Consider the following 25,586-nt stretch of genomic DNA (forward strand, 5'->3'; position numbering starts at 1 on the left):
AAAAAAAGCGACCTTCAATGACCAAAAAAGAAGAAGGCCTAAGCTTGTGGGATATCAACTGCTTCAAGAAAGCTTTGCTTGCAAAGCATTTTATTCTTAATTTTGAGAAGACAATATTACAAATATAATTTTTTTTTCTTTTCTTTGGGTGGGATAACACGGTATTAGGAGTTGGAGAATGGGCGAAATTGCTTCAGCAAGACCGTCATACGAAATCTGACAGCCCCTTATTGTTTGGCACGACATGCGCAAGACTGAAGCAAAATCCGGAGAACCGATCTACTATATAAGGCTAAAGCTGGAAGGATAGCACTGTCCTAGGGGTTGGGGAATGGGTACAACTAAATAAACCACGAGAGCGCCAAACCTGTGAGTCTGTGACCTCTGCACAAATAATCAACACGCTCCAATTGTACCTATATGGATGAGAATTATTGTAGGGAATTTATTTTAATTATTTTATTTGAACATTCCGAGCTTCTCATGCCGCCTAGGTTGAGGAGCAATGTTCTCTGCAGAGGCCATCAACTAGCTTGATTGTTTCACTCACTCGGTTGGAGGATATCCTCAATTACTCGTTCAAAGTTACTGTAAGAAGACCCTCCATGTCTAGTAGCAGCTTCTGCTCTCTCCTTCCAAGACAGGGCTTTCTTTCTCATCGCTTTCCCTCTTTTTCCTTCCATCATTGCCCTAACAAGAGTCTCGATCTGGTCTCGCTTTACGTCAGGATCGATCTCCATACCCATGCCCCAAGTAGTGCAAGCATATCTGCAATTAGTTTGCTGCTCGGCGAAGAAGGGCCAGCATATAACTGGCACACCCCCACATATGCTTTCAATCATAGAGTTCCATCCACAGTGTGTAAGAAACAAACCTGTGGAGGGATGGCAGAGCACTTTGTCTTGTGGGCACCAACTCGTCACCAATCCTCTATCTTTGGTTTCTTCTAAGAAACGCTCCGGCAAGAGTGCTGATTCACCCATCACAGCATCAGGTCTGGTGATCCACAAGAAGGGATACTTGCTATTTGCCAACCCCCATGCGAACTCTCTCAAGTGTTGTTCACTCATAAAAGTTATGCTTCCAAAACTCACATAAACAACTGAGTTGGGTTCCCATTTATCCAACCACTCCAAGGAATTGAGGTCTTCTTTCCAGAGGCTCGATGGAGGGGATCTAGACTTAGGGATGTCTTGTTCCAGCAACTTTACTGGGCCGATAGTATATATGTGAGGATTCTTGGATGAAATTGCACCCAAGACCTCATGTTCCAGATCATCAAATGTGTTCAATATAATGGCAGGTGCTTTCAAACAATTCTGTGCTGTGTTACTTACAAAATTGAACATAATATCATTGGGATCAGTTGTTCTGAGAAAGCTTGGGAGATCCTTGAGCCTGATATCTTTCATGCTAGGTATCCAATCAATGGGTGTGTCAAGATAGCCATTGGTGATATCCTCCTCATCTGGTGGGCCCATCGAAGAAGAAAAATCAGAGACCCAGACATCTTAAATTGTTGCGAAGACATTCAATATGTTGAAACTTGGAAGTACAGAAAATGTAAAAGTTAATTAATACTTGGGAAAGAGTACGTACCTTGGAGTGGAAATATGCCTCTTTTGATAAGCTCCACATATTGGAGACAACCCATGAAGCCACAAGCTGAGGCAGTCCAAAATTGAACCACATGGATGCCTAGTTCCTTGGCAGCTTGGGCGGAGAAACTCATGCCTGCATCAGAAACAACGCAAGAGACTTGAGGTGTGGTGGAGGAAGAATTGAGCCTTTTTAGTAGCTCATGGAAGGGAACCAGGCAGTTCTTTGCTACCGAATCAAATAGTGTGGGAATATCTTGTGTAGCATCACGGTCGGATGGTGGCAACCCATCTGGTATGGTTTCGAACTGGAAATCATTGAAACCATTGAGAGCACCTGGAGCTTTGGATCGCAATAAACGTCTGTGATTGAACTCAGTATTGACGAAGGTGATATGGAAACCTCTCGAGTGGAGAAGCTTTGCTACTTCCATCATTGGGTTAACGTGGCCTTGTGCTGGGAATGGAATGCACACAGCGTGAGGCTTCTGGGCGGCAATAAAACCCATGTTTGCTTGCTTGCTTGCGTGCCGTGGATGGATAGAGATCTTGCTGCCTTCAATTTATAGAAGGGAGAATGCATGGCTGATATTGCATTGATTTCCCACTAAATTAACATATCGATCTTTTTGGACTCTTCCCTCTGTCCAATTAGATATCTTTGGGAATATATGAAAACCTAAATAGTGGGTCTATCTTGGGAATCTTATCTCGTGATCATCCATTTCCCTCTAAACAAAGGGCATTTGTCCATCCATCACAATTAAAGGTTGAGGTAAGATTTAGAGAATATAATTTATTTTATTTTAATTTAATCTGAATTTTTAGATGTGACATGGATATTCGTCCTTCATCCATAAATAAATGAATGGTCCATTTCTTTGTCAGAAATTGACTTGATAAAAATCGGTGTACCTTGGTGTATGTTTTCCCCCCTTTTCAACTGCCTTGCTATATGTTTTCCTCCCTTCTCAAATGCCTTGCTGTATTTAATGATCAAGTTGAAAGAAATTGTGACAGATCATATACTATTATGTCATCATCTGTTGGTCCAAATTTACAGGAGACTTGTGGGCTGATTTTCCTATTTTTCGATAGAACTTGGGGAGTCCGGATCACCTTGCTGTTGGACGCTTCTTCACTACAGATTCATGTAGAGCTGACATGTTAAAAACAAGATTTTTTTTTCTTCACTTGGCCCGTATTTGAATTGGGCTGTTGATTGTCCACTTAATTGAAATCATTACTGGCTCTTCATTTTTTCACAAGCCTTAAAATTAGGAAAAATTTCTTAGAGTTTATGAAAGATTACTCAATAGGATATTATTAGATAAATTTTACTTAAATAGATCTTATTTTTTAAAATAATTATCAAATCTGAAATTCTTTGATAATTTTTTCACTCAACTAATATCCTACTATGAATTTGCCAAAATTACCTTTAAGTCTTTTATATAAAAACTTGTGAAAAGTGTTTGCTAATTCATTCACTCACTTGGTAATTCTAGGGCTTGACAACATCTTATATTTTGTTTCTCTCAATCCTTTTATCATTCATCAGTTTCATCATTTACAATGAAAGACTTGAGAATAATTTAGGTAATTCATAGTAGAATATTAGTGGCAGAAAAAATTATTACAAAATTTCAAATCTGGTAATTATTTTAAAAAATAAATCTAGTTGAGTATAACTTTGTAAAGAATATCTTATTGAATAATCTTTTATAAAATTTAACAAGAGAATTTTTCCCTTGAAATTATCCATTATTTATAGTTCAATAGATTTCTTGAAGGTTAGGGTTTATTTATGGCATGAGACAACTCGCATATGTTCTAGCTTATTGACATGTTTTAGAAAATTCTATGTAATTGAATCTATTTGATTTCTCTTTACCAACAAAATCCGTATTCAAAATTAAAATAACAAAAAATATAACTCCTGTGTCACCCTCGGATGACCCCATCGCAACTTCCAAGCAAATGGGGAAATTGAAAAATGGCGCATCATCTCTGTCACCGATAAGATTTCTTTTTAGCAAAAACAATTGAATTTAGTATGGAAAGGAAAATCAATACGAAGATGGAACGAATTGGGGAAAATAATTTCAATTTCAATTTCAATTTCAATTTCAATTTCGGAGCTGCCGGAAAAGTTGGCAAGTTAGGTAATTGATAAGGTAATTTTATAGAATTACATAATCAATGAAAATAAATTTGCATCAATTTAACCTACTTGAATCGGAAAGTAACAAAATATAAGTTCTAGCAACCAAAGAATGAAAAGTTTAAGGGTTTTACAAATCCGGATCAAGTTAGTAGAAAATCAAATTCAAGAAAAAAGAAGAATTAAAAGGGAATACTTCTACTCCAGAATCGGAATTCCCTTAAACACCATTTTCAGAAATTGTTTCTAGATTAAGCTTCGTTTTAAGGGGATTCGAATTTGAAGTGGGGGGGGGGGGTCTTGGTGGCAGATAGGGTTGTAACAGGGCCAGGCTATATGTTCTAATCTGAGCCCATTCCCACCCTGACTTTAGTTTAGGACTAATGATTATTGTCCTTACAAGCTAAGCCCATTCCCTCCCTGATTGGCCCTGTCCTAGCCCTGTCTTGGCCCTGACCGGCCCTGACCCTAATTGACCATAATTGGCCCTATCTTGGCCTTGTCCCTAGCCTTAATTGGCTCTATCCTTGGTCCTAAAATATCAAATGTAAATTCATTAAAAATAAATAAAAAATAAAACATAAAAGTATCACAAGTAAACTAAAATAAAATTCATAGAAATATAAGATGATTCCAACTCCTACAAAATGATAAAATAGTCAATAAGTAGATAATGTTGCTTTAAACATAAATAAATTCAGACTCCATAATTCTATATTGAGCTTTGAAAGTCTTTCATTGCTTTTGTGATGGAAATTGAAAACCATGCCCAAGTTTTAAATTTTCAGTCAACAATAAATAAAAGAAATCACCAAAAAGTATTGGTGTCACTATTAAAATGAAGAAAAGTTTTCTTGCATCCTTATTGTAATCCTTACCTTCAATGACAAATAAGAAACTATGCAATATCATGCTTCAATTTAAACTTATAACTACAATGTCTTCATTGAAGTTTAAAGAAATTAACAATGTAAAAATGTTGATTAGTAAATAATCCAATTTATAACGCATAATACATATAAGTAGAGTAATTCAATAAATTAAAAACTCATTACTTGGTATAATCTTCTCAAGGTTATTTAGGTTTTCTTCAGTTTTGCAAGATAATGGTGCTTGCCGTAACCAATCTTGTGTGCATATCAAAGTTCCTACAAGCCGTGGTGTTAATGAGCTACAAAATTGGTAGAATACAAACACAATTATCTGTCCTTAATAAGTTTTTTGAAATATCACATTGGAGGCAAAATAAATATGTTAATATTCATGATGAGAAGTTGAGGTGTAGATTTGTTAGATATTAATTCTCTATATACTAGTTTTTATTACTTATAATATATTCTCTCGCCTTAGTAAAAAAAAAAAGTCAATATTTTTGGGAACTAAAAATGACTTAGTTCAAAAAATAAAATTACCGTAAAAATAATATAAAAAGTGAACTCATAGTCTAATATGATTAAAATGACTGAAGATTAAAATCAAGACTTATATCAATATTAATATGAAGATCAGGGTAAATATCTACTATATGATTAGGGTCAAATTAACATTAAGACTAGGGCCAAAATTAGGGTCAAAATTAGGACCAAAATCATAGGGATGCTTACTACATTGGTAATGGGGTTATAATTTATTTTTGTTAATTTTCTACAAAACATTATCATGTTTTTAAAATTTGACACGTGCCAAGTATCCACCAATGTGGATTAGAATAATTCCTCTCCATGCGGGTGGAGGATCTAGACTCAAATCAAGGTTTAGATCAGGGCCAAGATCAGGGCTAATTTTAGGGCCAAGATTAAGGCCAATATCAGGGCACAAATCAGGGCTAGAATTGGGGCCAAGATCAGAGCCGAAATCAGGGCCAAGATCAGGGCCTTCGTCAAGGTAAAAAATCAAGGATGGGTCGGGCGGGCCAAAGAGTAATCCTAGGCCTGCCCTTGGCCCTAACCCACCCTTAGGGCCAAAATCTTTAGCCCAAGCCCTAGTGGCCGAGAGCTTCTGCCTTTTCTAGTCGAGGAGATTATGTATCTACTAGCACGGTGACAACGTAGAATCCATCAGTACATTTGGATCTGGCAGTGTCACATTTACTTTATGTTTTCAAGAAGATCTCTGCTGGTAGGGACTAGGGTTTGGTGCATTTTTTGTTCTCGACAAGTTGATTCCTTCTTGTTAAACATTGATCGATTTTTCAATATGAATGTCGCTAAAACATTCACAGGTGAAGAACTTTGTTGAGATGGTTGCTCGGTATCACTAAGCTGGAAATTACAAGTCCAGTGAGGAATTGCCCTATAGTTATCTGCCCTTGTTGAAGGGGAAAGACAGGACCCCAGGAAACAAGGGAATCCAATGGCGGTGGGTAATTTCTAGTAAGGTGAGGTATGGGAAGAAGAGAGGGTGAAGAGGGGATCCTTCCACCCACCTAAGAGTTGGGTATGGGAGGGGACGTTGTGAATGTGAATGACATTGAAGAGGTATTAGAGTCATTTGACCACACATAAGGGCAAATCTGTCATTTTTGAATTCAAACGTAAGAAAAAATAGGTTTAAAACTAACTATGGATTACAGGTAATTTTAGGGTTTTTAAAAAGTGAGTAGTTAGTAATATTTTCCATCTAAATGGGCAATCAAATGTTTCAGTCCAATATAAGTGGGTGCCAACTAAAAAATTCTAAAAACAATTTAGAAGTAAAACCCCTAGTAAGTCTCATATGAGTCCCAACTAAGGTACGAATATCTCCTAGTGTCTGGGTTCTGCCTCCTGGCGAAACGGGTGAAACCCCGATATGTCGGCAATATTTCTTTGACTACAGAATGGGTTTCACCAGTGAGAGGGATGTACCAGGTAATAGGCCAGCAGCCTGCAAAATTGCTTTGGAATCGTTTTGCTACTCTAAAGGAATTTGCAAAATTGCTTTGGAATTTTGACTTTCGCAAACATTTCACATAAAACCTTCACTAACTGCCGTCTTCTTTGTCGCCATCATCTATGACCACAAGATTCAAACCAGTCAAGGAGAAGCAACAGTAGCGTGGAAGAGTGCAGACTTGCCTGATTAGCCACTGCAAATGCAAACCATGACCGTTGCTAGAAAGGGTTTGTGGTTCCAAAGTTCACAACATTCTTTGGTTGCCAACGTTGCAGCAAGAGACTTCAGGGTTTAAAGGTTTGGGAAAAAGAAAAGAAGGATCAATACCAAAGGAAGGCGTTCTACAAGCAAGGTATTTCCATAGCTTGCTACCTCTGTTACTCTACAACTTAGGGGACAAATGAGATTAAAAAGTCGAGAGGAAGAAGATGAGAAACCGAGAAAATCGAAAAGAGTAATATTTTCACAATTTATCATGATATTTTGAAAGTTATCGATGATATATTGAATTTTCAAAATATATCGCCAATTTTTAGTGAATTTTGTATCGCCGCCCATTTTGTATAGCTAAGCTCCAAAATTGCAAGCTATCCTTGAAACTAATTTTTCTTTCTTTGGTCCCAACCAAATTTGTGGTCAAAGGAGGTGATTTGGTAAGGCCCCATTCCGACTAATTATTAATAGGATGTAGATTTGGTAAAACCCCTTTCTGACGATTATTATAGGATGCGAATTTGGTAATACCCCTTACCGATTATTATCCGTCGGATAAATCCGATTAAGTTACTTATTTGGTTTTTTTTTTAAAATTCTTTTTAGTTTAGATATGTAGATATTTTCTAGATTTTTTTTGGGGGGTACAAACTTCTTTTTTAGATTTTCTACTAAGAAAACTATCGAAGTTGCTAAATTCTCAAATTTCAAACATAGTATTTGCAAATAAAATGGTAACAATGTTAACAGGTAGTCGAATACAAGTATACAATCTATATTTATACCAATTTAGAAGAATCTACTTAAGAGAATAACTACCAAACTATCATTTGGCTAAATCTATTTGAAAACCGACATGATATTATTTAAATCTGTCTGAATATAATAGAATGTAGCCATGATATTATCATTGTCCGATCCAAACCCTATCCATTTGCACCCGTAGACATAAATAGTCTTTTATGTACACCTAGCTACACCCCTCAATACAAGGGTAAAATTATCTTCTATTATCAATAATTTTTTATTATCAACAATTAAGAGTCTATTAACATGGTTTGATTTGAAGGGATAAACATCATTCATATAGTTTCCAGAGAGGAGGCATGCCACAAAATACTTACAGAAGACGTGTTAAGTAGAAGGATCACATTCCTTGATTTCTGCCTTGCACGTCCTCTGTGGCGTGGAGCATGGTTTGCATGTTTCTTGATGTCTGCCTTACTTTTTTTTTTTGGCCAAAACAAAAAAGCAGCGATTGTGGAGCGTGGAGCATGGTTTGCATGGTTTGCATGTTTCTTTTCCATAGCGTGGAGCATGGTTTGCATGTTTCTTTCCCTGATCCAATGTTACCGGCCAGAGACTCCTGTACGTACTGATTTTATTATAAAGAAAAAATAGAAAATCATTAATGTCACATCAATGATAGGTGGCGTGGTGCATGGTATACTTGCAAATAGAGCTAACGCTAGAATTTAAAATCTAAGGGGTTGAATAATGGTTACAAAATTTCTACAATCACTCATATATACGTTAGGAAAAAAAACTAGTGAGCATTTACTCAAAATTTACTTTAGTTTTTGTAAAAATAAGAATAAATGAAATACCATAAAACATAATGATCTTTCTATTTATTGTAGTTGGCATTAAAAATTTTCTTCAATTGGGAGGGCCAAATGGGGTATTCTATACATGAAAAGTGTCAGAGAAGTCTTTCTATGAAAATTTCAAAAATTCTAAAAAGGAAACAGGAAATTTTCAAAAAAGTTAGGGGACCATGGCCACTTGCCTTTGAAAAGCTCTGCCCTTGATTATGCCAATATGCCATATGGTCTATATAAAATCGACAAAGAATAATCCAAAAAAATCAATATTATACCACAAGAAAGTGCATGTTTCAGTCAGCTATACACCTAGGTATGGATGAAAGACATCTTCATCTATCATGGGTGCTGGTAGCCTGGTATTCTGTCCATCTATGAGGTTTGTAACTAATATCATAAGGTATTGTATCAAATCCTACCCTACTCCTAGCCATAATAGCAAATTCAAATTTGCAATAACGCTTTTAATTATTTAATGATATAAAGACTCTCCAACGACAATATATGGCTGCATCAAAAGGTGTACAATATATAGCTGCATGGATTTTTATCAGGTTCATTTTTTACATTCATTTCCTTGTTAGATGGACGCACCTGTCCAACCTATATCCAACAGTTAAGAATAACTCAAAATAAAATAAAATTCTATCTTCCAAATCTCTTCTCTCTCATTTTCTCATGTTTCATTCTCATCTTTCTCTGCAAACCAGACCGGTGGGAACAACAACAATCCGAAGTTTCACCGGCCGGAAACGACAACCACAATAACCAAACAATACCATTTCCTAAAGGGTTTCAGATCAGCAGTCGCCTTGAGATTTTGCTGCCACGCCTCTTTTCCATTTTTCTCTTTTTGCTGTAAGCTTGAAAAGCTTCATTGTCTTCTCTCATCTGGGTTTGTTTGGCTTAGTCTGATTGTTTGTTGGTTAGAAAGATATGTTAATAAAAGCAGAAAATGTTGGGGTTCATTAATAATTTTAAAACAAGATAGATATAGCTATCCCCTTTGGACTCTAGGTTGAAAGATGAGAACGGGATAATGGAGACCCAGATTTTGGCGGTGGATAATGAAAAACCTAGGATTTTTTTTTCTTTCTTTGTCAAATACATTGTTTCTCTCATTGTTTTGTTCCTCTTTAATTTATCTTCTCCTTTCGTTTGTAACTCAATTAGCTCAAAAATTTGACTGACGACCAAATCTCATTAAATGGCTCTCTGTTTTTTTGCACTTAAATGTTTATCACTTCTACCAAAATATAGGAGCTAGTGAATGCATATGACTTGAGGTTCTCCATGGAAGGAATACATATTTGACTTGAGGTTTTCCATGGAATGGTCCTCTTGGCAATCGTTCAAACTCAATATGTTGATTTGGCTTTACCTTTTTTCAATTTGGACCACCACTTAAATTTTGTCATGATTTTTTTGTCCATTTTTCAACCAAATCCAAAGGTTTAAAAAAAAATCAACCCAACTAGTTCAACCGATAGCCAAAAGGAGCATTGCATAGAGACCTCAAGTTTGATATGTATTCATTTACCAATGTTTTTTGGTAGAACCGGTAAGCATTCAAGTTAATAGAGATCAAGAAGCCATTTAATGATATCTGGTTCATATAGAATTACCCAATTAGTTTTTCTTTGAGACATATTCCCTTTTTTGGCATTTGAATCCTGAAGATGCAGGGAAGGTAATAATATGGACTTTCTTAAATAATTAATAATCCTGTAATACTCATCATCTCCCTAAAGAGGTTGTTACCTAGCATTGGTCCACAATTCACATTGGATTTTAATAAGAGTAGAGAATTTATAGTAGTAAGAAAAAGAGAGAGAGGGATATCTTATAACAACGGACATGATTGCACCAAAGAGAGTAAGCAAATTTAAAAGAGAAGTTGAGAATTGAGTTCAAATGATTGCCTTTTGGCGTCAATTTGGTTTTGGTATAACTCATAAGCATTCACTAACTTTTGTTTTGAGAATGGGAATGGGTTTTTCTATTATGTTTTTGGGAGAAGCTAATCAAAGGGAAAGATAGGGTTTGATCATGAAAAGGGAGGTTCCGTTTCAGTCTTCCAGGAGAAGAATGGTTGTATTAAAGAGTAGGGGGAAAATTAAATCAAGTAACCTCTAAAACGGATTATGTTTTTTGGCCTGGTATCGAAGATAAGTTGATTCAAAGCATGATTTGAACAGAATTTTGTAATTCATAGTTGCAAACTTAAACATTGAAAGACTATATATAGACTGTTTGTAGTGTAGGGGTTAACTATGTTGATCTTGAAGGAGCAAGCAAGGTTAGGATGCTGGCTAGATGGGTTGAGACCCATGCTAATGTAGTAAGTATTAATCAGTACCATTTAGGCAACCGCCAACTTGATACCAAAATCTTGTCCAATTTTTTGATGCTATTTGTTTAGATTCTCGTTGTGAGTCATATAGAGTTTTACAAGCTGTTTTAGGCTTTTTTGGATTTTTTTTTTGGGATAAAGAATTTTCACAACTTCATATAACACAACCTCAAAGTTGCATATCTATTTTCCTTTCCTCTATCAAATTTCTATTTAGAAATGTGTTTCCATATTCATTTGATGTGGAATAGCAATATATTAGATGCAACAACAAATTCTCTTTGTCATGCTAATTCTAGCTATCAAAGAGAAGTGTCTACCTATGCCCTTATGTACTTTTAAATCCTTAATCACTAGTTACAAATTTATTAAGAGATCTCTTTCTAGTGAATGTATTGTTGCTTCTTCTAATTTTTTGTTTTTCAGGTGGGTCATGGATAATCCGATAATTACATCGGTGGTTGATACAAGTCATAATAATGTGACTAAGCCTTGGATAGGCATGCACTTTATTTCTCACGATGAAGTATATGATTTCTATAATAGTTATGGTGGAAGTTTGGGTTTTAGTGTTAGAAGAGAAATTTACAAATAAAGCACGATTAACAAGTCAAAAATAACTTCAGGGAGATAATTTGTTTGTGGTAAAAAAGGTATTAGGCTATCAAAAAAATGTGATAACACTCCCATCAACTCTCGGGCAAAGATAATAACTGGTTGTTTGGCTCATATGGGGATAAAGATTTTAGAAAATGGAAAGTACCGATGCGATGATTTTATTGAAGATCATTATTATGAGCTTCATATGCCATCTACCACCCACATGATGAAATCACAACGGCACATTTCAAATATACATGCATTCCAAATTAAATTGGCAGATGAAGTTGGTGTGCCACCTAAGGCCATATATGATTACATGGGTAAAGAAACAGATGGGAAACAGTGTCTTGGGTATACACAAGTAGATCATTACAACTATCTTTGAAGTAAAAGGCAACGTGACTTGTCTTATGGTGATAGGGAGTTTTTTAAGGTACTTTCAAAAACAAATCAGAATCAACTCTTCTTTTACATATGGCATACAATTGGATATAGAAGAGTTGATAACTAATATTTTTTGGGCGGATGCAAAAATGGTAATAGATTATGCACTATTTGGCAATGTAGTCACATTTGATACTACATTTTGTACAAACAAGGAGAATTGGCAAATTGAAAATTTTTACTGGGTTTAATCATCACAAATGTGTTGTTATATTTGGAGTAGCATTGTTGTATGATGAGACAATTGAATCATTTAAATGGTTGTTAAAGATATTCTTGGAAATACATGGAGAAAAGAAGCCTAAAACATTCTTTACAGATCAAGATGTGACAATGATAAAAGCTATTTCAAAGGTGTTTTCTGGAACATGACATGGTTTGTATGCTTGGCATTTGATGCAAAATGGGATAAAACATCTAGGCAACTTGATGAAGGATGGGTTACGCTTCTTATCAAAATTGAGAAAAAATGTATGTATGAATATGAGGAAGTACAATTTTATATTGCATGGGAACAAATAAGATCTAATTATTAGGTTGAAAACGATTCATGGTTGGATCGTATGTATGTATTTAAACATAATGAAGTAGATGTTATATGAAAGATACATTTATAAGAGGTATGCGCAGCACACAACTAAGTGAAAGTATAAATTCCAGTTTAAAGAAATATAAAAGTCTACTTTAGATATTGTACAATTTTTCAGTCATTTTGAGAGAATAGTCAATGATAAGTATTCTAATGAATTAAAGCTGAATTTGAGTCATGAAATAAACTCCCAAGGAACTTTTTCCATTCATACTTATTATGAGACAAGCAATAGAAGTTTATACTCTTAAAATATTTGGTTTTTTTCAAGATGAGTATATGTGGGTTGGATGTTGCTACATTAAAGAGAAGGATGAAAGTGGTATCCCACTTAAACATGTTGTTTATATAATTAATTCAACTAAGATGGGATAGAAAGTTGAATGGGATCCGTCTAAGGCTATGGTTCAATGCAGTTGTAAGAAAATTGAGACATTTGGCATCCTATGTCGTCATGTTTTGAAAATTTTGGATGCTTTAGATATCAAATTTATTTCTGGAGCATATAGTTTTTGTCAATGGACTCTTGCAGCAAGAAACATAACAGTCCAAAATAGTGGTGGAATGCAGGTTGAGGAAGATATTCATATGGATTCTACAAAGCGTTACAACCTTCTTAGTTGTAAACTAGTAAAGATATCATCACAAATATCTAGTTCACATGAGGGATATCAATTGGTAGACAATGTTGTTAATGAATTGTGTAGACGATTAAATAATATGCATGTATCGTTTTCAACTCATGATGTGCTAGATGAGCTCCCAAATCTGAATAATGCAAAAGGACTTAAGAGGAAAGATAAGAAGAAGAGGATAGGAGGTTCTAGAACAAGTCATCGTATTAAAAGTTGTATTGAAAAACAAGGTAAAAGAAAGAAAGCAACTCCAAGTATGAATAACATATATACCCCCTACCACAATATTCGATATAGGGGATTTGAGTCAACCAGTTGAATCTCAGGTACTTTCGACCCTTCATTGCCATTATGTTTGATTTTATTCACTTCAGTTTTGTACTTACTATTTCACAATTCTTTATATTCACAGAAGTCGATAGAACTGTCTAGTTATACCCCATGGTCCTCTCAAGCCTCTATTTCTCAGGTATTTCTTTTATAATACACATGTATATCAATATGGTGTCATTTGATATCAATTTTCATTATTAATATATAAGTCTTCAATGTATAGGTGAATGTTGATCTATTTGCTTCTCAACCATTTGTTTTTTCAACATCTCCTTCAGTAATTGGGGCTTCTACTGCTCATCCAGATGTTTACCTAGAATCTTGGTATTAAAAGTGGTGCAAAGTTTTGCTTGCTTAAGGTAATGTCATCACTTTTTATGTTTTTACCCCAAAAAAAAAAAATTTAATAAATTTGTGAGCATTTGTTGCCTTAACTAATAATGTCATCTCTTTTTTAATGTTAGCTTAGTATTTTCTTTTTGTGTTGAACATGTTCCCAAATAAAAGCAATTCTAGTACATGTCTGTAAATGCAATTTGATATTGAAGGATAGCTTCCATTTACCCAAAAACAAAAAAATCAACTTTCTTTTTTTAAAGGGAGAAATACTAAACCCATATGTTTGTGCAATGCTGCTTTACATGGCCATATTTTAGGAGAGTAACTATGACTTTTGATGTGACCTTTTATGTATTCCTTTTGCAGCAAGAGCTAGAAGAGCCTAGTACGTCTCCCACTAGATTTACTCTCCCCATCCCTCTCCCCCCCCCCCCCCCCAATCCACTTTTTAAATTTATGTAGATGCTACTTCAAAGTGTGATACTTTCAAACGGCAAAGAGCTACCTAATTTGGGAATCGAGTGAAGGATTTTTTTTTCCTGCAAAATGTTCCACTTGTTCTTCCATTTCAGCTGTAGAATTGGAGTTAGAAGCAATATCAGGTGTTGTTTTTTGACTTCCTCCCTTCACATGAATGGAGTACTCTACTTGTCAGTTTGTCTTCAAGCTATCAAGAGAACAAGCTTCTAATTGTGGATTGGCTAGCAAGGAGAATCTCAAAGGAAATTTTAAATACATGTGAATCCTTTGAGTATTTTTTTTTATTTTTTATTATGTAAACATAGCAGCAAACAAGTTCGCTGATTTCTTTAGCAATAGGGCTATTTAAGTTCTCTAGAATCTACCCCCCCTCTCTGGCACTTCATTGTAGATGATAACTTTGTACTTTTCCAATGGTCTCTTTCTTGGCTTTTTATTTTATTTATTTTTATTTTTATTTTTATTTATATAATTAATGAAGAGTTGTTCATAAACAAAAGCTTACAGCCCCTGGTGAATCAGTTGACGAAACAACCTTTCGAAACAACAGATTGGTCTCTAGTGCAGTACTATTCCCCATTCCTATGAATGTAGTCCTTCATCGCAACAATGTGTTTGCCTATCCATGTGCAGAGATAGAAGAACTTGAGGTTGATTATATTATCTTTACTTCATCCATTTATAGGGATTCATGACTCTATCAAATATTGGGTAGCTTCGTATCTTTTTAGGTACTTTCTTGGCCTACTTTTATTTAATTAATGAATGAGCTCTTCCACACACACACACACACAAAAGAAATAAAGAAAGAAAGCGAGAGAGAGAGAGAGAGAGAGAGAGAGAGAGAGAGAGAGAGAGAGAGAGAGAGAGAGAGAGAGAGAGAGAGAGAGCACAAAAAACTTGTCGGAGGTTGATTATATTATCATCACTTCATCCATCTACAAGGATTCACAAAAAACTTGTCGGATGTTGATTATATTATCATCACTTCATCCATCTACAAGGATTCATGACTGTGTCAAATGTTGGATACTTCACATAACCTAAGAAAATGAATTTTATACTTGCTTTTAAGATAACAAAGTGAAATTACATTCATCACAAAAAAAGGGGGTGGGGTGAAAATTACATTTTGCTAAATGTATTTCAAGAAAAATTGTTTAAGTTGTACATAGAACGAAAGACTTTAGGTGCTTCAATTGCAGCCATGGGATATCTGAACTCGCATCCTTGCCAATCACATGATGTACTATCCACCCCAAACAATTGTATGACCCTTCTCCTCTAAGTGCAAACAAGCTTGGATGTGCCAATCATGATTCTTGATACTGTGAAGTAATTCTTGGTCCTTCCAAACGTCAGCAGCCTTTATAACCTTTTTGATTACTTTCTCTGAGGCTTCTCCAAGGTTTATATGAGTATTTTTAAGATTGTCAAACTAGATACAAGAACCTCACTAATCTCCATAGTTGTTATGCCCAAAATCGAGCTTATAGGAGCTTTGCTGGATACCAAGTTTGTGGTGCATGGATCTTGATCCCAATGATGAAGTTCCATCATTTGGGCCCTAGTATGGCTTTCTAAGAATACTAATGCTCAAAACCATTGGCAATTCCTTCATTCCGACCATTTGTCACCTAAGCATCAAAGAATAATATGACTTGGTTCAAACAATAGAAAAATTATAGGTAATACCAAGCTACGGAATAAGAAAGTGACTCATGGGGTGGTTGCCAAACTTCCTCAAACAACGTTCAATAGGTATATACAAATCTATCATTTGGACTAAGAGGAGGCACAACCTTTCATTTAATTATCAAATAACAAATACTGGATTCTATTAATAAAAAAAGACATATATGAATAGCATCGCATGAATAGAACCGCAGGCTCATTTAAAAATGAACGAAAGCAAAGCGGCAACAATGAGGCCATTTTATACTCAGACAACATCATAAGTTTGTGAAAACTCTTACCCAAAAATCAAAAGAAATCAACAACTTGTAGAAAATCCATATGACTGCCAACAAAAATGTAAACAATAGCATAAAAAAGTCTGGAAAAGGTTTCGGTATCAAGTCTACATTTTCAACCGTTTTTGTATAAAAAGAGCATCATGAACAAGTATTTATACTAAAATTTTGTTCTTGCATTGTAACAGATCCCATAACCAACTACAGATAAAAAAGGTCTAAGTTCCAGCCAAAAAGGACTTAAATGGAATAAGAATAATACATCTCAGATACTTGAATAGGACTGAAAAATAAAGAATCATCACAACAAAGAAGTAGAAAAGATCTTTTGAGACTGCCTAGCGGGACAGAAATAGTTTCCCATGTAACCCTTAAGACCAGAAAAATGATCATCATAATATGGCATTCATAGTCCCCCATTTTTTCCTTAATCCTTAAAGCAAACCACCACTGTCTTTTTGGCATTTTCAATACCTATCATTTCTACAAAAAAAAAATTGAAAAAAATGACCATGGAGAGACCAACAAATACTTAAATGCATTCTAAGTTTATAACCGATAGTTGTATTGCTAATAGCACTAGATTGTTAGTACCCAATTGCTTTTGTAACATAGTTTCGATTAGTACTTCCAAATTAGCAGGGGCTTTCTTGGAATATGACTCACCAACTAGAAAACCAGTCGGGTGATAAGCTTAATTGTCTTCTCGACCCCCCGTCCGGACCCCGGCCCACCCCCGGGGCCACGGCCGTCCCTGACTCCTGTTCTTTGGCTTCCTACTGGTTTCTCCTTCTTCTTTTGGGCTTGGGCGTGTTCCCCCTTTTTCTTGGGCCTTTCTTCTTCCCTTTTTTTCTCTCCTCCTTTTTTTTCTTTCTCTTTCCTTCTTCTTCTTTCTTCTTTGTTTTTTTTTCCTTCTCCTCTTTGTTTTCTTTCCTTTTTGGGCGTTTTTGCTTTTTCTCTTTCTTTTTGTCCTTCTTGTTTGGTCTCCCTTGGTTTCTTTCTCTCTTCCCCGTGTTTCCTTGCCTTTGTTTTTTTCTTCCTTTCTTTTTTTTTTTTCCTTTTTTTTGCTTTTCTTTCTTTTTTGTTGGTTTCCTTCTTTTGGTTGTTCGTTTTTTCTTTTCTCCCTTCTCTTTTTTGTTTCCTTTTGTGTTGTTTCCCGGTTTTTCTGTGGGGGTTTGTCTTGTTCGTGTGGGTCCCCCTTTTTGTTGTTGTTGTTGTTTTTTCTTTTGTTTTTTCTTTTGTTTTCTTTTCTTTGTGTTCTTCTTTCGTTTTTGTTGTTTGTTTGTGTGTTGTGGGTCTTTTTTTTTCTCCTTGTTTCTTTGGTTGTGGGTTTGCCCTCGCCTGTTTTGTTCTTGTTGTGGTTGGGTGGGTGCCCTTTGGCTTTCCCTGGTCCGGGGCGTTGGGCGCTTCCTTGGTGCCCTTGGCGCTTCCTCTCGGTTGGCTTTTGGGCTGTCTGGTGTTGGGCTGGTGCCTCGGTCTCTCTCTTCGGCGGGGTTTGCTTCCCGTGTGGTGTGGTGGTCTTCCCCCTTCTCTGGGGTGGGTTCTTGGCTCTGGGCCTCGCCGGTGCGCCCGTGGGGCTGGAGTCTCCTGTCTTTATTGTGGTGTCGGGTTGGGTGTTCCCGTGCCTCCCGTTGGGTTACTTCTGGTGGGGGTTTGCCCGGCCTGGCGTGGGGGTTCCGGCCTTGTGTCGGCTGCCCCCTGGCTGGTTTGTCCCGCCGCGCCGTCTTTGCCTGGTGTGTGGGGTGGTGCTTTCCCCCCTGGCTCGTGGCTTCCCCCCGGGGCCCCGCGTGCTTGTGCCGTGGGGGTGTGGCCCCGGCGGTGTTTGCTTTCGTGTCTCTTTGGCTCTTTCGTTAGGTCTCTTCTCCTTTGCTTTGTTTATTTATATTATTTACTGTTTGTCTTTGTGTTGTTGGTTGTTGGTTGTGTGTTGTGTTCCTCGGTTCTTGCTCTTCCTTTTTTTGTTGTTTCTTTGTTCTCGTCTGGGCCCCTTTTCGTTGGGTCCCTTCGGTGGTTCCGCGGTGTTGGGCGGTGGGGCTCTGCTCTTCCGTTCTCCGGCTCTTTGGGGTCTTTCCTAGTTCTTTGTTTTTCCGCTGCAACTTATTTTCTTTCTTTCGTATCTCGTGTTCGTTTGGGTTTTGTTTGTTCCTTTCTTTCATTCTTGTTTTTACTTGCTGTTTTCTCGGTCCTTTTTTCTTTATCTGTTTGTTGGTTGTCCCGCCTGTCTTGCGGTGTTCCCCCCGGGTTTCGGGTGCCGGTCCGGGGGGTGTGACATCTACACTCTTATTTGCTTGGAGAAATTTTGGTCTAAGCAGCTTAGTTGCCTTATTTTCCTGAAGATATCTAGGTAGACCCTGCATGTTCTCCTAAAATTTATTTGAATTAAAAAAATTTAGGTTATAGCACATCATAGTTCTGAATATTTGCATGTCTTACTATTATCATCATTGTAGAATCGCATTGGCTGGTGAATCACTAGAGTTTTGAATATGAAGGTATTCATGGTCCTTGCGATGTTAACTTAAAACTGCAAAATGAGTCATTTTCATCATCTTCATCTTCTCTGTTTCAAGCCTCTTGGTTTTTGGTAGGCTCCTTTCTGGAGAAGATAAGGTGGATTCTTTCTTGAGTCATGGATGAGGAACTTGATTTCTTCCACTCTGCTTGTGTAGCATGTGTCCATTGTCATTAAGCATTTACTTTTTGAACTCTTTCAGCCTAACATTATATATGAAGACAATGTGTAGATTGCTGCATGGTGAAACTCTCCCTCCTTGGTTTCCTCTCAGTCTCAGCTTCCTCTCCAAAACATAAGAATCTTCTACATTGACACTTGCTAGATATTTTTTGTTCATCAAAAGTATTAAGGTTTGTATGACAAAGCACATAACTGAATGGCCATAAATCATATCAGTCCCCAACATTGTAGGATGAATGTCAAGTGTAACAACCCAATCTGTTTTACTCTTCTATGTAAAGCAATGCATCACTTACCTACGGGTAAGGCACACCCTACAACCAAATCCCTGACTCTACAATGCAAGAGGGGAATACTGTAGTTCAGAACTAGATACCTTTGCTAAATTTCTACCCATTTTGAGCATTTCATAATTTCCTATGATAAATCTTATTGTCCCTTTGATGTTGCTAAGAGAACTTTGTTAATGATCTAGATGCATGGGACACGGGGACAAAAAATTTGAAGAAATTTCAACCTGTGATTCCACAGGTAAACATAAATGCAAAGCCATTTAGTCAACCCTTGACATTCAAAACAATCGAAACCTTGGAAGACTTGTTTCTATATTGTCTTAAAATTATATTCAAATGAAATTCAAAGGTTTCTACTTTTATTATCATCTTGGTAACCAGTAGATAATCATACTAAAACCAAACAAATCCAAATAGAGGATTTCAACCTCATAGCAGCGACAGAGAAAAAAAGGAAAGTAGGTGGGGGTACCGTGACTACTGATCTAAAACCATCGAGGAGATGGTGTGGCAACCCGTCTTGGTTGTTGTGGTTGACATATCCAATGGGTGAGATTTGGAGAAACCGGTGAAGTTGAAGGGTTGTCCGTTGTCGTGGTTGCCACCATCAGTTGTGTAGAAAAAGAGAAGATCATGAAATGCGGGAGAGAGAGAGAGGAAGGAGAAGATATTTGAAAGATAAAAGGCTTATTCTTAATTGTTAGATATAGGTTGGACGGCGTCGTCCATTTGACAAGGAAATGGATGGTCCATTTCCTTGTAAAAAATGGACCTGATAAAAATCCATAGCGGCATCCAGATAAGTCATTAATCATTTTTAGTGGTAGAACTCCTCAGGCTCTCGAGACTGATATTTTGTCCACTTTAGATATTCAGGAAGTTCAGAATCATGGTATTTACCTGGGTCTTGCTTCTTCGTAAAGTAAACCAAAAATGCAGACCTTTGTTTTCATCCTTGAGAGACTCACATCCAAGCTTAATGGATGGAGAGCCAAGTCATTGTCCCCTGCTGGTAAGGAAGTGCCAATTAATCAAGGTTGTGGCATTTGCTTTCCTTGTATATGCAATGTCTTGTTTTCTGCTCTACAATGTTCTATGTTTTAAATTGCAGCAACTTATTAGAAAATTTTGGTGGAAAAATGATAAAGGGAAAGGGCAACACTAAGTCAAATGTGAAATCTTGTGTAAAAAGAAAAATGAAGAGGGTCTAGGTTTTTGGGATATCAATTGCTTCAACAAGGCTCTACTTTTTGGGGTGAAACTAGCTGTCACATCCACCCAACCGGTACCCTACCTGGCATACCTAAGTGTGTGATCCACAGCCTAGAAGATCAAGTATCGAGGAAATCATACTCCCACATATACAATAACACAATCATGAACAAGATAAAATCAATGTAAAATAATATAAACAAAGCGATCAACATAAGAAGAGAGAATGACAATATAATCTAAGTGCGGAAAGAATGATACCAATATAATAATCAAAATGTAGAGTGTGCGGAAAATCACTCCACATATCACAGTGGAAATGTAGCTCGAAAACTAAAAAGGAAAGATTACAACTGATTCCAAAAAGAGAAAAAGAAAGAAATAATCAAACTAAACTAAGGTCTCTTTTGAATTATAAAGTGTAACTTCATAAACATAAACAGAGAAACTAAACACAGCCGGTTCCACTCCAAGGTAGGGCTAATCCTGGTACACAACATGATCACATGAGGGATCTTCACCGTAATCTTCGTAACCGCTAGCACCTTGAGAGTAGTATGCATCATCGGCTTGCGCTTCATAGTACTAGCCGTCATACTCGTCAGTACCTATAGAATAATCTAACAACGATATTTGCACAAAAAGGAGTGAGTTCAAAAGAACTCTGCAAGACAAGTTATATCCATAGCAACTTAGTAAAGCATGATAACACAACAAAACATGATGCAAAATGATATAAGGCAGGCAATGTATGTATGAATCTAACTCTATGTATGCTGGTCTCTATTGGCAGACATGCTTTAAGTCATAGCACTATACTTCTTTGGGTAGGTCTCAAATCACTCTCCCTCAACCATTCCGGTATCTTGGGTCCTCCATTGGTAATTGGGTCATGCATCCCTCGAGACATTCCTTGGCTAGGGTTTAGGTCACCGCTCTCTCACATCACCATTGGTCTAAGTATTGGCGAATGTTAAGGTCAAGTCTAACCAAATGCAAGTCATCTACTTGGTTATATCAACTTAGGGTTGGATACTTCCATTCCTCGCCTCGGGCGATCCTTTCCGTTACCTTTCCCTCTAGAGTCATCGTATCCGATGGCTACAACCAACTCGGACTACGTACTCATCAACCCTATTGGTCATCCACAAGTAATAGACAGGAAGTTCTCATGTCCCCTCATTGATATAACTCACCGGTCTTGAGTGCCCATGAGCCCAAGTCTACTAATTTCGACCCTACCAATGAATGGCCCTCACAATGTGATCCATGTCCTCTCACGGATATAACTCACCGGTCTTGAGTGTCCACAAACCCACATTGCTACCATGGCTTACTTGGTCTCAATACCCTTCCGAATCAGGTCTGATATTATAGGGACATCCTAGCCAAACACCGCTAGACAAGCCCTAGGTATGACAAACAATAATTCGAGAAAACATCAAAGGGCACCATCGGAAATATCCCATACTATTCCCACTGATGTCCAAGGACAAAAATGTCAAAAGGACATTCCCCAATCCCAAATCGTACCTAATCAATCACAGTCCCAATTCAGTTGTAACATACACAACTGATATCTTTCATATAAAAGAATACATAAAGACATGATAAATTGAATAAATAACATACATGAATAAGTATCCGTATATGATCAAGTACATAAAGTAAAAACATGAATAAGGTCCTACTGTACTTACAGCAGTAACATTAATAATAGAAAATGTAATAACGGTAGCAAAACCATGTGTTTCCCAAATTAGAAACTATGATTCACACAATCTAAGTTAATATGGAAACAAATGTCCTTACCTTAATTAGCTTCGATGAAAATTCAAAGATCAAAAGAGAATGGTTCCAAAGTTAGCAAATAAACCCTAAATGAGCATAGATGCATCATTAGGAAAAAGGCCTAGAAGAGTAGAAGTCAAACGAATCAAATCGGATGAAGAACATAGCTACTATCAGTCTTGGTCGATTGGGTGGTAGCTTGGACCAATCGACCAAGCATTCGACCACATGAATAGTACGCAGTAGAATTCAGAATTTTGATCCGAAACTCATCTTCCGAGATTCAAAACATTCCGAAATTTCAAAGGAACATTAGGAATAGTAATCTAAGACTAACTAGCATAAATTAGACACCAACAATGGTCAAAAACAATACTTACTAATTTGGAAACATGACTTTCTAATTTGGTAAAAATCATAGTTTTCAATGAAACAAGCTATGAATCAAGAGTGGAACTAGAGATGATAAGATCTCATTCTAGTAGAACATTAACAGTAGATCATACATGAACCTAACATGAAAATAGATCTAACACACTAGAGAAAACAAATCAAAGGAATGATCATGGCTTTATGAAGAAATCATAAGAATCATGGCTATTATCAAGTACGAAGATCATTGGAATGAATGGAGATTCATTCTCAACATGGAGATTGTAGAAAAGGTATTTGCAAGGATGCAATACCTTCTTCATAATTATAGTAATAAGAATTAGATCATGCAAGAGTAAATTAATAGAAGTATTAGAGATTACTAACCTTTGATTGAAGAACAAGAGATGAAAACTTGAAAACTTGCAAGTAGATCTTCTTCAACAACAAGAGAGGCTTTGAGAGGGGTTCTCCACGTTCTCTAAGGGTTTTAGAAACAAAAGAGGCTAAGAAACACGTAGTTCTAATATATAGAGCATCAAACGACCTAAACAGAGGATCTTCAAAGATTTGGTCCCTGTTGGTCGATTGAGTGGTCGACTGGCCTAGTCAACCAACCAGTCGACCAAGCATGACAGCAAGGCCTAAATAGGGATATCAAGGTCCAAACCTCTTCCAAATCCAATGGGCTTCTCCCAACTCAACATATGACTTACCTAGCATAGAGGAATGCCTTAAACCATGTCCAACTAAGCTTTAAGTCCATCAACTAATCTCACCTTCATCAAGTAATAGTTTCTTTCTAAATCTGCCAAAGCTTCCAAGTATGGAACAACATCATCAACTTCCATGGGTTCCGGGTCAAACACCATGTCTTCCATTGAGATGGTCCATAGTTGACTTCTTCCTTCACTTCGGATCTTCAGACCTACAAACATCAAAGTTTCCGGGTCGAGGTTAGGGTTGGATTTCACACTAGTGACCCCTAACTATTGTCTCATAAATTACATGGCATCTACATGCATAATTACAAATTAGCTACAACTAATTTGATGTTAAAACCGGGGGACTACTATTGTGGTCCTCCTCACAAGAGGATAAACACCAAATTTAGTCAAATTTGGTGCATTTCTTCAGCCCCTCTTTGATGTCAAAGAGAAATAAACATGTGTTAAAGGAGGATAAATGTCTTCTCTCTTTACCACCTTATAAATGCAAATATGTAAATGTCAAGATGTCATTAATTGCATGAGGAAAAATGCAAGCAATGTGAGAGTTTTTTTCTCTCATAAACGTTCACCTCCCCATCTATAAATTGATGGGAGGTTTGTTTGACAAAAAAGTAAGTGAGCAAGAGAACTCATGAGAGAACTCTTTTTTTTTTTTTTTTTTTTTTTTTTTACAAAGGGGCTCATTAAGATAGGGGATGGGGATATTAATATGCCTTAGCAATAGTCGAACCCACGACCTCTTCACTAAGAGGTGTTGGTTTCACCACTAGAATAGCTCTACGTTGGCCACGAGAGAACTCATTAAGTGCAGGGTTCTGAAAGTTTGAGTGAGGTGCTTTATGTGTTGGAGTAGTGGGTGTGAAACTCTTCTAGGGGCATCCAGTTTTGGATACAGGGTTGGTTTTGGTTATAAATCCAACCACTGTACAAGAGTTGTATTACTACTTTCTCATAGTGAAAGGTCCCATTACGCTCGTGGATGTAGGCAAAGCCGAACCATGTATATTGTTTTGTCTATGCTTCTTTGGTGATTATTTATTTTGTTATCTTTCACATGGGTCCCACACAAGTACTATTCACGTGGGCCCCACACCAGCGCTATTCACACGGGCACTATTCATGAATGCATTTTTGTATTGTTTTTTTCTGTCGACCTTTTACACAGGCAGAAAAAGAGTGAACCGTCTATCTGTATTTTTCCCAACAAGTTGTATCAGAGCTTGGTTCACATGACTGTTTGTAAAAGATGTCGATGGAGGCAAGCATCGTAGGATGGATGATCGGTTTGAATGGGAGCAACTGGCTGATATGGAAATCCAAGATGGGAGATTTGCTATATTGCAAAGACTTGTAGTCTCCCATAGAAAGTATATCGTAAAAACCAAAGTAGATGTCTGAAGCGAAATGGAAAGTCCTAGATCGAAAAGCCATTGGCTTCATTCGCTAATGATTAGATGATTATGTTTATCATCATGTTTCCACAGAAAGTTCGGCGCATTCATTATGGAAAAAGCTAGAATGTCTGTATGAGAGAAAATCCGCTTGCAACAAGGCATTCCTTATCAGGAGACTTGTAAATCTCAAATACAATGAAGGAAGATCTGTGGCAACACACTTAAATGAGGTACAAAGTATTGTTAAGCAACTCAGTTCTATCAAAAGGACACTTGATGATGAGTTGCAGGCTTTATTATTGCTAAGTTCGTTGCCAGAAAACTGGGAGACTTTAGTTGTATCCCTTAGCAACTTGGCTCCAGAAGGAAAGCTCACAATTTATATAGTGGCTGGAAGCCTATTGAATGAAGAGACAAGGAGAAAATCCTCGATCTCATCTCACAGTGAAGCCCTTGTCATTGAGAAGCGAGGGAGAAGTAAAACTAGACTGCCTCATCTTCGTGAAAAATCACATGGAAGATCAAAGTCAAGAAGCAGGATCATATGCTACTACTATAAAAAGGTAGGGCATATGAAAAAAGATTGCAAAAAGCTTAAGGCACGAATGAAAAACTAAAGTGAGGACAAAGAAGACCAAGAAACCATTGCCATTAGCTCAGATGGAGATATTATCATTGTCTCAACTAGTGATGAGTTTTGCCTCACTTCTACATGCCATGACTCAGATTGGGTCATTGATTCAGGTGCATCCTTCCATGTTACCCCTTACAAAGAATTCTTTACCACTTTTGAATCAGGTGATTTTGGTACAATAAAGATGGGCAACAATGGCATTTCAAAAATCGTGGGAAAAGGTAATGTGTGCATCTAGACAAATGTTGGATGCCAATTGGTT

General features: G+C 36.9%; 1 protein-coding gene across 1 annotated transcript; it reads right to left on the minus strand.

Moving 5' to 3' along the window:
• Positions 1-542: 542 nt before the first annotated feature.
• LOC149023076 (7-deoxyloganetin glucosyltransferase-like) lies at positions 543-2,118 on the minus strand. Its single transcript, XM_089147407.1, has 2 exons — positions 1,600-2,118; positions 543-1,468 (listed from the first exon to the last, which is right to left on the minus strand). Exons 1-2 carry the CDS (start codon positions 2,105-2,107, stop codon positions 543-545), a joined length of 1,434 nt encoding a protein of 477 aa, XP_089003533.1. The 5' UTR covers positions 2,108-2,118.
• Between the last annotated feature and the right edge of the window lie 23,468 nt (positions 2,119-25,586).

This window comes from Hakea prostrata, chromosome 3 (genome assembly GCF_041222555.1).
Source record: "Hakea prostrata isolate BN-2017 chromosome 3, UWA_Hpros_2, whole genome shotgun sequence".
Taxonomy (NCBI): domain Eukaryota; kingdom Viridiplantae; phylum Streptophyta; class Magnoliopsida; order Proteales; family Proteaceae; genus Hakea; species Hakea prostrata.